The 13,582-nt window shown below is 40.4% G+C and overlaps 1 protein-coding gene across 2 annotated transcripts in view; it reads right to left on the bottom strand.

Annotated features, from left to right (window-relative positions):
* marchf1 (membrane-associated ring finger (C3HC4) 1) overlaps positions 1-13,582 on the bottom strand; it is a 40,360-nt gene that overhangs the window by 10,787 nt on the left and 15,991 nt on the right. For both annotated transcript variants that reach the window (XM_051889542.1, XM_051889549.1), the window contains 2 exons: positions 1,523-1,573; positions 1,343-1,422 (listed from right to left, as the gene is read on the bottom strand). In XM_051889542.1, the coding sequence (XP_051745502.1) occupies positions 1,343-1,422; positions 1,523-1,573 (131 nt within the window). The remainder of the gene's footprint in view (positions 1-1,342; positions 1,423-1,522; positions 1,574-13,582) is intronic.

The following is a 13,582-nucleotide window of genomic DNA, read 5'->3' as shown; positions in this document are numbered from 1 at the left end:
CACACACACACACAAACACACACATACATAGAAAAACAAAAGGGATGAAGAAGACACAACAGAGCATGAAATGAATGATGAGTGAAAAACATAATAGACAAATAAAAAGTGAATTTATTTTAAACTGTGGATTTTTTTTTTTCATCTCATTGACCTAATTTCTCCTGCAATCTCTCTTCAATAATTATTATAATTAATATAAGAACCCCAGAAAGAAAATGTGGCATTCAAAAAACAATGTAAATTCTTTATGCATTTACAAAGTCTGAGACTGTAAGTTAAACTTTAATTTAAAGAAAATTTTTATTTAATTTAATTTAAAACAAAAATTTCATAATCTATATTTTTCTATTTTGCATTCTTAATGTAATTTAATACAAATTATTTTTTATAAACTATATCATTCTATTTTGTATTTTTAATTTACTTTAAATTCATAATTTAATACAAAATAATAAACTATTAATAATCAATTAATTAATATAATTAATAAATTATATTATTCTATTTTGCATTCTTAATTTCATATGAAATGTTTTATAAATTATATTATTCTATTTTGCATTTTTAATTGAATACAAAATGTTTTATAAATTATATTATTTTTTGCATTCAGACTTCATAATTTAATACAAAATGTTTAATAAATTATATTATTCTATTTTGCATTTGTAATTTAATTAATTACAAACTGTTTTATAAATTATAATATTCTATTTTGCATTAATAATTTAATTTAATACAACATGTTTTATAAATTATATTATTCTATTTTTAATTTAAATTATATAAATTATATTATACTATTTTGCATTCACACTTCATAATTTAATAGAAAATGTTTTATAAATTATATTATTCTATTTTGCATTCATAATTTAATTAATTACAAACGGATTTATAAATTATAATATTCTATTTTGCATTAGTAATTTATTTTAATACAAAATGTTTTATAAATTATATTATTATATTATATACTATTTTTAATTTAATTAATATATAATTAAATTATAATCTTTTATTACAAACTATATTATCAACAGAAAACATTTGCTTACAAATTACGAATTTGAATAGTGACCAAGAAACAGAGCTGAATGCTAAATATTTCTATTCATTGTTCAAAATCTTCTGTCTGCTTATTTTACAGTTTAAATAGAAAAAGAGAGATACAGTGTAAGTTTTTAATTGCAAACTTGTGGTCTCAGACTTTTGGACTACACTGACTGAACTTATTTCATAAAATCACAATGATGTGCAAACATGTAGATGAGCAAAGCACCAATCATAAACATGGTCACCCCTGAATCCCACAGCAACGGCCTACGATCACACTCACCTGCATATGTCCTGGGAGGAGGGTGTAACTGATGTTTGAGAGACACTGTTCAGCACGGCTCCCTGGGTGGAACTGCTGGCCTGAAATAGCAGGTCACAAAAATGCAAAATAATATGCACTTACTTTGTTGTCAGTGGGATTGCTTTAAATAATGATGGTGTGGGTGTGTGTGTGTGTTACCTTAGATAAATTGCTGGATCGACTTCCTGATCGCCCAGGTGCCTTCTCACCCTAAAGGAAACAAAGAAGATTAATCGTATACACGCTCTCTCATCCACATTGAGGTCATACCTTTAAAGACGTACTACAAAATACTTTCTCCTATACCAACTTACAAACTATGTGGCACATCCACATTTATATTATTCATTTAGCAGATGCTTTTAAACAAAGCAACTTACAAATGAGTTATGAAAACTTTGCTCTGTTTATCTGAGCATTCTGCCACAACATCCCAGGTTCAACCAATAGCATGAGTTTGTCTGTTGGTCTATTTGACCAATGGCAGACAGGGAGAGTATATGCAAAACCTGTTTAGTACTTTTGCAATTCAGTTTTGTGAAGCTAGTAGAGCAGAAATTACAAGCGCTCTCACACATTACACACAAATAAAGAAAAGCTGGCTTTTAAAGCAGCTTTTTAAAGGGTTTCTGTCACATGTTTGAACAGATCTTTAATGTGACTGCAGCTTTAAGACAAACCAATCCTATTACTAAAAATAACAGCAGTATGGTAAGACCGTTTGTGTGCACACATGTGTGTTCATGGTAACTATGAACAGAAAGACTATTTTTATTATTATTACAGTTTTCACAATTCCTAAGACATATTTCTTGAAACCTTCGCCCATTTTCTCACAATTTTAAACGCAAAAACAAATCTTCAAACTACATTCACAAAACCACTGACAAAATCAAAATCATGCTCACATCAGTCAATATATAAACACTACAGAGAATTCATTAAACACTACATCAAAAAATGAAGAACACAGCATCCAGACCATGTAGGAACATTAAAAAAATGTATATTGTATACCATGGGTGTCCAAACTATGGCCCGCGGGCGAAATGCGGCCCGGGGATGAATTTTAAAGCGGTCCGCAGCTTGTCTATTAAAATATATTATGTGTGGCCCACCATGAATAATTTACAAATCATGCAGTTTCACAATGTCAACACAAGGTGGCAGTACTAGATTTTAGGCCAGGGGAAACATTAACGCGCCAAAAGCGGAACGAAACAGCGCTACTTGTGCGCACTGCGCGATTCACGAGCTCACAAGTGTGTTTACTTGCTGAGTGTCTCGATCACACGACCACTAAACAACCAGTGAGAAATGTTCGAGTTCGGCGTAGAGGTCTTCGGTAGCCTACCATCTGCAAATCTCTCTGTAATTTAATTCAGTTTTTAATGTAGACATGACTTAAATGCCAATAAAGGCCAAATTACAGACTATTTTTGTCATAAACTTGCAGTTTTGTGCATTCGTATTTATATTAAATGTGTTAAAGGTTGTTAAAAGTTTTATAGATATTGTTTGTGTATTAAATTTGCATCTGTGTCCTATCTCAAACTACTGTCAGCTCAAGCTTTTGTCAAATCTGTCATGTTTTCAAGAAACAAAACATGTAGGCCTATAAAAAATAGAAAAGGAACCGGCCCCCAGATATGTCCACGACATCGAATCTGGCCCCCTTTTTAAAATGTTTGGACACCCCTGTTTGTATACAGTAAACAAATTTTGCAATTACATAAAAAAGTATTGTAATCGCAACGTAGTAAGGGAAATATATTGTATACTTCATGTACTGCAATGTACTATTTTATAGTATTGAATTTCTGTATATTCAGCACATGCATACTGTAAAAATGCAGTAGTCCAACTGCAAAAGCCCAAAAGGTCAAAGAAAACTAAATGAAAAGCATGTTACAGTACACTCAAAAAAGTTGTTCAACTGCAAATTCAAAGTCAGTGAAAGATTCATTCTGCCTCAGCATCATGTCTTTACAGGTGCTGGTCATATAATTAGAATATCATCAAAAAGTTCATTTTTTTATTATAAATTATTTTTAAAAATGAAACTTTCATATATTCTAGATTCCCTACATGTAAAGTAAAACATTTCAAAAGTTTTTTTTTTTTAAATTTTGATGATTAGAGCATACAGCTCATGAAAGTCCAAAATCCAGTATTTCAAAATATTAGAATATTTCCTAAGATCAATCAAAAAATGGATTTGCAAAACAGCAAAGTTCAAGTTCTTTAAAGTATGTTCTTTTGTGCACTCAATACTTGATCGGCAGGACATATTACAGCAAATGACTTGCTCCTAGCACAAATTACTGCATCAGTGAAGTGTGGCATGGAAGTGATCAGCCTGTGGCACTGCTGAGGCACTATTGAGCCTTCAGATCATCTGTATATTGTTGGATGGACTGTTTCTCATCTTTCTCTTGAAAATATCCCATAGATTCAGGTCAGGCATATTGGCTGGCCAATAAAGCACAGTAATATCATGGTCAGCAAACCACTTGGAAGTGGTTTTTGCACTGTGGGCAGATGCTAAAGTCCTGCTGGAAAAGGAAATCAGCATCTCCATAAAGCTTGTCAGCAGATGGAAGCATAAAGTGCTCCAAAATCTCCTGGAAGATGGCTGCATTGACTTTGCACTTGATAAAACACAATGGACCAACACCAGTAGACGTCACGGCCCCCCCAAATCATTACTGACTTCAGAAACTTCACACTAGACTTCAAGCAGCTTGGATTCTGTGCCTCTCCAGTCTTCCTTCAGACTCTGGGACCATGATTTCAACATGAAATGCAAAATTTACTTTGATCTGAAAAGAGGATTTTCGACCACTGTTCACTGTCCAGTTCTTTTTCTCCTTAGCCCAGGTAAGATGCTTCTGACGTTGTCTCTGGTTCAGAAGTGGCTTGGTAGTCCTTTTCCTAAAGATGTCTGAGTGTGGTGACTCTTGATGCGCTGACTCCGGCTTCATTCTACTCATTGTGAAGTTCTCCCAAGTGTTTGAATCGGCTTTACTTGACAGTATTCTCAAGCTTGCGGTCATCCCTGTTGCTTGTGCACCTTTGCCTACCCAATTTCTTCCTTCCAGTCAACTTTGCATTTAATATGCTTTGATACATCACTCTGTAAACAGCCACCCCATTCAGTAATGACCTTCTGTGACTTACTCTCTTTGTGGAGGGTGTCAATGATTGTCTCCTGGACCATTGCCAAGTCAGCAGTCTTCCCCATTAGTGTGGTTTCAAAGAACAAAAGATACCCGGAATTTATACTGTAGGGATGGTCATTTAATGAAACTCAAATGTAAATATTCTAATATTTTGAGATACTGGATTTTGGACTTTCATTAGCTGTACGCTCTAATCAACAAATTAAAAAAAAAAACTTTTGAAATGTTTTACTTTACATGTAGGGAATCTAGAATATATGAAAGTTTCATTTTTTAAAATAATTTACAATAAAAAAATGAACTTTTCACGATATTCTAATTATATGACCATGTAACCCAGGTTACCAAGAGCCCTGTTTATGTAAAATAGAAAAAGGAATAAAAACCATAACACTCGTGAATATGTAAATCAGTACTTTATTTTAATAGCATTTGTGAAATAGAAAATAGGAAAATGCATAAATTCAAAAAGAAATAAAACTAATTTGAAAAATTATTCAAATAAAACAATGTGAAGATTGGTCCAATGAGGAGAGCGAAGAGTTAGCCCCGCCCTACGATCGGGGCTGTGCGAGAGAGAAGACGAAGCGAAAATGCGCGATGCGAGAGAGAGAAACAGCAGTTCCGACGTGGTCCTGAAAAAGAAGAAGAAACAGAATTAGAACACATAAATGAGCAGTTAAGAGAAATAACAGAGTTTGAGAGGAAAAGATGTGAATTGAACGTTGTCAGTCGATTATCACGGTTGATGCTAGCGCAAACTGTTACAGAGGAGAGACAAACTTCCAGAGGTTGGAGTTTGGCCTGTCTGGAAACTTCATAACTAGAAAATTTGAATTCTCTTGGTAAGTGAAGTGATTAAACCCTCAATTACAGAGGTTGTTTTGTATAAATGTTCTGTAAATAGTGTTTAACCATCAAATGCGATTATATTATGTGCAGTAGTATATAAAAGATGTATAAAAGCTAACCCTCCGTTTAAAAACGGGAGGAATATCGGGTGGATGTGTTAAATAACTAATGTTCAGATTTAAAAATTTCTTTAAGCAGTTTACAAGTGTTGTTTTAATGGGTTTTTGTCGTATATTCGAGCTATGAGAAATGGCTGATTGTGACGCACATGTGATACGGGCAGATGAGGCCTAAGCGCGTCATTTGAAAAATGCTCTTAGCATGTCTATGCAAATTTCAAAGTGTTAATGTTAAATGAACATGGAGTTAAATATGTTGAAATGTTGTTTATTTGCAGATTAACTGCTGTAATGATGTATATTTTGAACGGAATGTCTAATTGTATTTTTGGCCTTGTCTTTTGCAAGGTTGGGTTTTTTTTTTTTCCTGTCCTTCCTTTCCCTATCTTCTGTTTCTCCATCATCCCTTGAGTCGGGTGCAGCATATTTTCTGGAACCGGACGATCGCGAAGAAGACTTTGAACTTGAACTGTCCCTGCATTGCACTAAAAAAGAGACTGCGAGCAGGAACTGGCGAGCCATGCCCATATAAGGATCGAGCTACGAGAATCAAGAAAGTGGTAGGATTGTGCATCCGTTTTTCCTTCGTTTTTTTTTCTGACTGAACTGTGTTGCTCAGAACTCAATTGCGGAAGAAGGATCTCGTGTAAGCAGCACTGAACTGGAACTAAAGTTTGGTGAAACCCTAATCCACATTGGGACTGTTATTGTGAGCAGTAAGGTTGATCTATTGTAAATTTCTTTTAATTTCTACTGATTTTTTTTTTACTCTCAAATTCCACTGTTCTTTTGTTTCATTTAATTAATTGGTTTTATTTTATTTTATTTATTTTTTGTTGTTGTTTTTCCGAAGAACAAGAGTGAAAACGGTATTTCGAAGTGTCATTTGGAAGAATTGTATTCATAGTCAAACTCAAAGTTATTCTCTATATTAAATAAGCCAATTAAAAAACCAAATTGAATAAATATGTGAAAAGAAATTCTATGCCCATATTAGCAGAGTAAGAGTCAGTTAACTTTATTAGGTTGAATCTAAATAGGTCAAAAGGAGATAGACAAACAAATAATAAAAAGTACTAGAACTAAATAGACAATTTAAATATATAAGGGATTATAAGAAGAATACATTTATTTATTTATTTTTTTTTCATTCATTTCATTCTCCATTACCCCTTTTGATCACTATTTCCCTTTTTTTTTTTCTTTTGTTCTGATGATGTATTGAAACTTTGGCTTATTGTTATTATTATTTTTTTTTCCTTTCATTATTGCATTATTAACATTCTCTTTAATACATCTTACCTGTTTCTAATGCAGACAGTGTTGTCGTCATTTCCTTCTACCATTGTTGCTGACACAGTCTCTTGAGCGAGTCTGATCTTCTGGTCGCTGGTCCAAATTTAGAAACGGTGTATTCCTTCTCTGCTCATTTCCGTTATTCACTGTTTGAGAGGGAGGGTCGCACTTGCGCCGCGATGCGCGTTACAGAAAGTTGGCGAGCCAGCCAGGAGACTGTTGCTTAGCAACAAGGACAGCAGTAGGAAAGGCAGAAAACAAGAACATTTGTTACAAAAAAAAAAAAACCCCAGAGAGCTGACCTTACTTTGCGATAATGGACATCATAGAGAGAGAAAACGTGAACGTGGAAAGTGCGCTCATAGTCAAAGGCCTCACATTAACCGAGACAGATAGCGAGCTAGAGACATTCTTGCAAAAGTATGGATCAATTAGACGTAATTTGATAATTGATGACCAAACTTCTGAGTTCCATCACCATGGTATTGTGGAATATGCTCACAGCACTTCCATGCTGAACTTAACACCCTTGTTACCCTTAACCCTGGGAAGTCTCTCAAACCCGAGTGTTACATTCCAAGTACGAGCTCTGGCTAGCGTCTGTAAGCAGACAGCTAGTGGTACGGTCACTGAAGAGTATCTTGAAACGTTGAAGGCCCTTGCTAGGGGAAGTGGGAAGCCTTTCTTAGATGTGCTTCAGGGGGAGTTGGAAAAGCTTCAGGAAGCCCACTCCGCTAACCGTACTCCGGTAAGAGCACAAAATGCAAGCTTTAATGATTCTCAGAGTGTGGAAGCAATCGTTCCAGAACCTGTATGTTGTTCCCCGATGCCCTTGTCTTCCTCTGCTGAAACAGTAGAAATGCGAACCCCAGAATCAAAAGACCCAACCAAGAGGCGGGAGGCCTCTATGGCCTTCCCAAATCCAGAAACCGTTGTTGATGGTGTTACCGTGACTACTAACCCTACTTTTCCTGCGAGCATTGCTGACCCACCGGGTATTCAAAGAATGGTAGTAGAGCACATAGTGAAGACTGGTGATGCCACAATGGCACAGCAGGCCTCAGTTCGACTTAGAGTTTTCTCAGGGAGGAGCCCGCGTCCTCCAAATGAACCCGATTTTGATACTTGGCGAGCAAGTGTAGATCTCCTGTTAAGTGACCCGTCGGTTTCAGACTTGCATAGGGCTCGGAGGATCTTAGATAGCTTGTTGCCTCCAGCCGCAGACGTAGTGAAGCATGTGCGACCTCCAGCTTTGCCAGCAGTATATCTTGAATTGTTGGAGTCAGTCTATGGTTCTGTAGAGGATGGTGATGAACTGTTGGCCAAGTTCATGGGCACCTTACAGAATCAAGGAGAAAAGTCATCAGATTTTTTGCATCGGTTGCAAGTTATTTTGAGTACAACGATTAGGAGGGGAGGCATTGCGGAGAGAGATCACGATCGTTGCCTCTTGAAACAGTTCATGAGAGGGTGTTGGGACGATGGTCTCATAGCCAGTCTTCAGTTAGGAAGGAGGGAGACTCACCCACCCACCTTTGCTGAGTTGGTTGTATTAATCCGAACAGAGGAGGGTAAGCATGCCTCCAAGGAAGAGCGTATGAAAAAGTACCTTGGGTTGTCAAAAGCTCCTAATACCTACCCGAGACCACGAGCTGCCACTCAGCAAGTATCAGTTTATTCTCATGAGGCACCAAATTCTGACACTTCTGAAACGGACCTCATAAAGAAGCAACTTGCAGAGGTCCAGGCCCAAGTTGCTAATTTAGGTCAAACCACAGGCCATAAGCGGCCGAGTGGGTCCTCTGAGAAGGTGGAGCTGAGCACTTTGAGGAAAGTAGTGGAAGATTTGCGTACTCAGGTAACCACTCTGAAAGCATCCATGGCTCAAGAAGTAAGGCGCGAAAATTCAGATGACTCAGAAATCGCTAAGCTGCGACAACAAGTTGTTGAACTGCAGGCTCAGAGTGTTGCTCAAAAGAGTTATAGAGACTACTCCCATGAGACTGCTAGTCCCCGAGTTTTCCCACCTCAGAATTTGTTCGAGACAGACATTGGTAGAAGTGCTAGAAGGGCCCAACCAATGACCAATCGGCCTCGCCCTGGATATTGTTTCAGATGCGGAGAAGACGGGCATTTGGCCGTTGCTTGTGATAATGCTGCGAACCCCACAAAAGTTGAGGAAAAGAGGCGTAAGTTGAGGGAGCAACAGGCTCAGTGGGACTTGCTGCGTGGTCATTCCTCTTTGCCTTTAAACTAGGGGAAGTCTCTGTAGCGGGGCATACAGAGACAAGGTGTAAAAGTATCCGCCCTAGATGTTACAGGCAAGAGCCTGTTACGAATAGTCGTCATAAGGCACCGCTAAAAAGCCTGCCGAAGGGGTTAGTAGGGGTTAAGTGCACTGCGCAGATCGTTATTGATGGAAAGGAAGTAGATTGTCTCCTAGACACAGGGTCTCAGGTTACTACAGTTCCCCAGTCATTCTACGAGGCACATTTGTCTGATTACCCGCTGAAGTCGTTAGAAAATTTGTTGGAAGTGGAGGGAGCCAATGGGCAAGCTGTGCCATACTTGGGGTACACTGAGCTGACTTTAAAGTTTCCTAGAGAGTTCGTAGGCGTTGAAGTCGAGGTCCCCACGTTAGCTTTAATAGTTCCAGATCTAAAGAGTCTGTCGCAAGTTCTTGTCGGAACCAACTCCCTGGATGTGCTTTACAGCCATTGCATTAAGGAAAATGAGAGTAGCCCTTGTTCGAGTCTCCACGGATATCAGGCAGTGCTTAAAGTCCTTGAGGCAAGGTGGAGGCAAACTAGCAGTGGAGCATTAGGACAAGTGAAGCTGGTAGGGAATCTTCATGAAGTTGTGCCTGCCGGGAGCACAGTGGTTCTGAATGGATACGTTCAGCTTCGGGAACCCTGTATGGAGAAGTGGGTAATTCTTGAACCACCATCAGCTCCATTTCCAAGCGGCCTCATGGTTGCGAGCTGTGTGCACACATTGCCTTCTAAACGCTTCTCTCAGCTGTCAGTTCTACTTAAGAATAGTACTAAGACAGATTTAACTATCCCCCCTAAAGCCGTATTGGCTGAGATCCATGCTATACAGACAGTCGTAGAGAAAACAGCCCAGAATTCGAGCAAGGTTGAGTCACCAGCACCTACCCACGCCAATCTTACCTTTGATTTCGGAGACTCTCCCTTGTCTTCAGACTGGAGGGTGCGGATAACAAACCTGTTAAATTCCATGCCTGAGGTCTTTTCTTTACATGATCTTGATTATGGCTGTACAGGTCAAGTAAAACATCAAATCAGACTAACTGATGAGACACCCTTCAAGCATAGGGCGCGTCCGATTCACCCACAGGACATTGATGCTGTTCGAAAGCATCTTCAGGAACTAATGACTGCTGGAGTTATTCGTGAGTCTGAGTCCCCCTTTTCTTCACCCATAGTGGTAGTCAGAAAGAAAGATGGCTCGGTACGGCTCTGTATCGACTTTCGGAAATTGAATTCCCAGACGATCAAAGACGCATACGCTCTGCCCAATCTGGAAGAAGTCTTTTCTGTACTTACAGGCTCAAAGTGGTTCTCTGTGCTTGATTTAAAGTCTGGGTTTTACCAGATTGAGATGGATGAGGCTGATAAGTGCAAGACTGCTTTCGTATGCCCTCTTGGATTCTGGGAATTCAATAGAATGCCCCAAGGAATCACAAATGCGCCAAGTACGTTCCAAAGATTAATGGAGCGGTGCATGGGTGATCTTCACAGGAAACAGGTGCTAGTCTTTATTGATGACCTGATAGTCTTTTCAGAGACCTTGGAAGAGCACGAGTCGCGGTTAGTACAGGTCCTCAATCGGCTTAAACAGTACGGGTTGAAGTTGTCGCCTGAAAAATGTTGTTTCTTTCAGACATCAGTCAAGTATTTGGGGCATGTTGTCTCGAGGGATGGGGTAAAGACTGACCCGGCTAAGATTGAAGCTCTTAAGACTTGGCCAAGACCTACAAATTTGAAAGAACTGAGAGCGTTCTTAGGATTTGCAGGGTACTACAGAAGGTTCGTGTGTGACTACTCGAAGATAGTCAAACCTCTCACGGGACTCACTGAAGGGTACCCTCCACTTCGTAGGGGCCGCAGTGGGAAACGAGAGGGGGGTGAGTACTTCAATACCAAAGAGCAGTTCGGTGATCGGTGGACCATTGCATGTCAGAATGCCTTTGATGTCATCATTTCTAAGCTGACCTCCGCTCCTGTCCTGGGTTTTGCTGACCCCAAGCTCCCGTATACGCTTCACACCGATGCCAGTACTACGGGGCTTGGTGCGGCATTGTACCAGGAGCAGGACGGGCAGATGCGGGTAATAGCATTCGCCAGTAGGGGACTGACAAAGAGTGAAGCAAAATACCCCGCACATAAGCTTGAATTTTTGGCCTTAAAGTGGGCTGTCACAGCCAAGTTCAGCGACTATTTGTACGGTGCAGATTTCATTGTTGTAACTGACAGTAATCCCCTGACGTATGTTTTGACTTCTGCAAAGCTTGACGCTACCAGCTACCGCTGGTTGTCTAGTTTGTCGACATATACTTTTAAGCTCCAATACAGGGCTGGGAGTCAAAACCAGGACGCGGACGGGCTTTCCCGGCGTCCACATGGTGAGCCTTTGGATGATCTCGTCTCTCAGAAAGAAAGAGAGAGGATCAAGCAGTTTACACTTCACCACCTGGCGGAGCCTGAAACCGGGTCTGAGGTTCTCATGGCGGATGTGGTGAATGCCATTTGTGAGAGGCATCAGGTGATTGGTTTGCTTGAAAGCCCTGACTTGGCACACTCTCCAGTTGCGTTGGTCGAGTCCCTCACTCATAGCGTTGATGCTTTGCCGAATGAGTTTCAACACGAGGTTGAGCATGGTCTTCCTGATCTCTCTAATATCTCAGAGGCCACATTAGCAGAATGGCAAGGGAAAGATCCAGAGCTTGAGGTAGTAATTGGATGGATGAAGAATGGGACTAGACCAGGTACTCTGAGGGGTCAGCCACCTGATATGGTATTGTGGTTGAGGGAGTGGAGTCGACTTGAATTGAGGAATGGGGTGCTGTATAGGAGGAAGCAAGAGCAAGGGGCTCTTCATTATCAGTTAGTGCTACCAGCTAGGTTAAGGGAGATAGTGTTGCGCAGCCTCCACGATGACATGGGGCACTTGGGTATTGAGAGAACCCTGGACTTAGTGAGGTCCAGGTTCTTCTGGCCTAAAATGTCCCAAACAGTTGAAAAAAAGATCAAAACCTGTGAACGCTGCGTGCGCAGAAAAACGCCTCCAGACAGAGCCGCTCCTCTGGTCAATATTCAAACCAGTAGGCCTTTGGAGTTGGTCTGTATGGACTTTTTGTCGTTAGAGCCAGACCACAGCAATACCAAGAACATATTGGTTATCACCGACCATTTCACAAAGTACGCCGTGGCGATACCGACCCAGAACCAAACAGCTCGTACGGTCGCAAAATGTCTGTGGGAAAATTTCCTGGTGCACTATGGGTTTCCTGAGAAGCTACATAGTGACCAAGGGCCCGATTTCGAATCCCACACAATCAAGGAATTGTGTCATGTTGCGGGTATTCATAAAATTCGTACCACGCCTTACCACCCCAGAGGTAACCCGGTAGAACGTTTTAACCGGACGCTTCTCCAAATGCTGGGAACTTTGGAGAATGAGAAAAAGTCTAAGTGGAAGGAGTTTGTAAAGCCCCTAGTGCATGCATACAATTGTACGCGCAATGATACAACTGGGTATGCTCCTTATGAGCTCATGTTTGGGCGGCTGCCTCGCTTGCCAGTGGATTTGGCTTTCGGCTTGCCGATAGAATCTCCTGCAAAATCCCACTCTCAGTACGTGAAAGATCTGAAAGACCGGTTGCGAGAGAGCTACGAGGTAGCTAAGAAGAGTGCTGCTAAATTAGCAGAGCGTAACAAAAGAAGGTTCGATGAACGCGTAGTTGCTTCTACTTTGGAGGAGGGTGACAGAGTTCTTGTGCGCAATGTTAGGTTGCGAGGGAAGCATAAGCTCGCTGACAAGTGGGAGCAAGGTGTCCAAGTAGTAGTCAAGAGAGCGGGAGACTTACCGGTGTACACTGTCCGGCCAGTTGGGCAGAGTAGTCCTCTCAGGACGTTACATCGTGATTTGTTGTTGCCCTGTGGATTTTTGCAGCCAGATCAACATGAGCAGCAGCCTAAGCAAAGAGTTTGCAGGCCTAGGACTAGAGCTTGTGCAAATAATGAGTTACAAGAGCCAGAGTCTGTGTGTGAGGACTCTGGGTCTGAGGATGATCAGTTTCTTAGTCCTCTGTTTAGGGATAAGCTGAACTTTGAAACTCGAGTTTTAGTGAATCCGGAGCCATTACCCTGCCCAAGATCCCAGAACGTCAAAATTGACCTACCTGTTAGTGAACCTGTTGGAGAGAGTGTACCTACCTGTAGGTATTCAGGGGAGAGTTTAGAGGAACCTGTAAAGGAATCCTTACCTGATTGCGGACCTGTAGAGGGAAGCTTACCTGAATCAGGAGAAGTAGGAATGTCTTCTGATGAGCTAGAGTTAGGTCCCATCGATGCAGGATTGGATCTCTGTTCCAAGTTGGTAGATGAGTTGCATGCCCAGGAGACCGAAATGGAAGCAAATTGTGAGGGTGAGAACAGGAGTAGAGAGAGTCCAGTTCCGAGCAAAACTATGGATGCTGTAGGTGACCAGATTGAACAAGTGAATGACACTGAGTTTGAGCACGG

This window comes from Ctenopharyngodon idella, chromosome 1 (genome assembly GCF_019924925.1).
Source record: "Ctenopharyngodon idella isolate HZGC_01 chromosome 1, HZGC01, whole genome shotgun sequence".
Lineage (NCBI taxonomy): Eukaryota > Metazoa > Chordata > Actinopteri > Cypriniformes > Xenocyprididae > Ctenopharyngodon > Ctenopharyngodon idella.
Note: the sequence above shows the minus strand (reverse complement) of the source record. Positions and strands in the feature narration are given on the sequence as shown.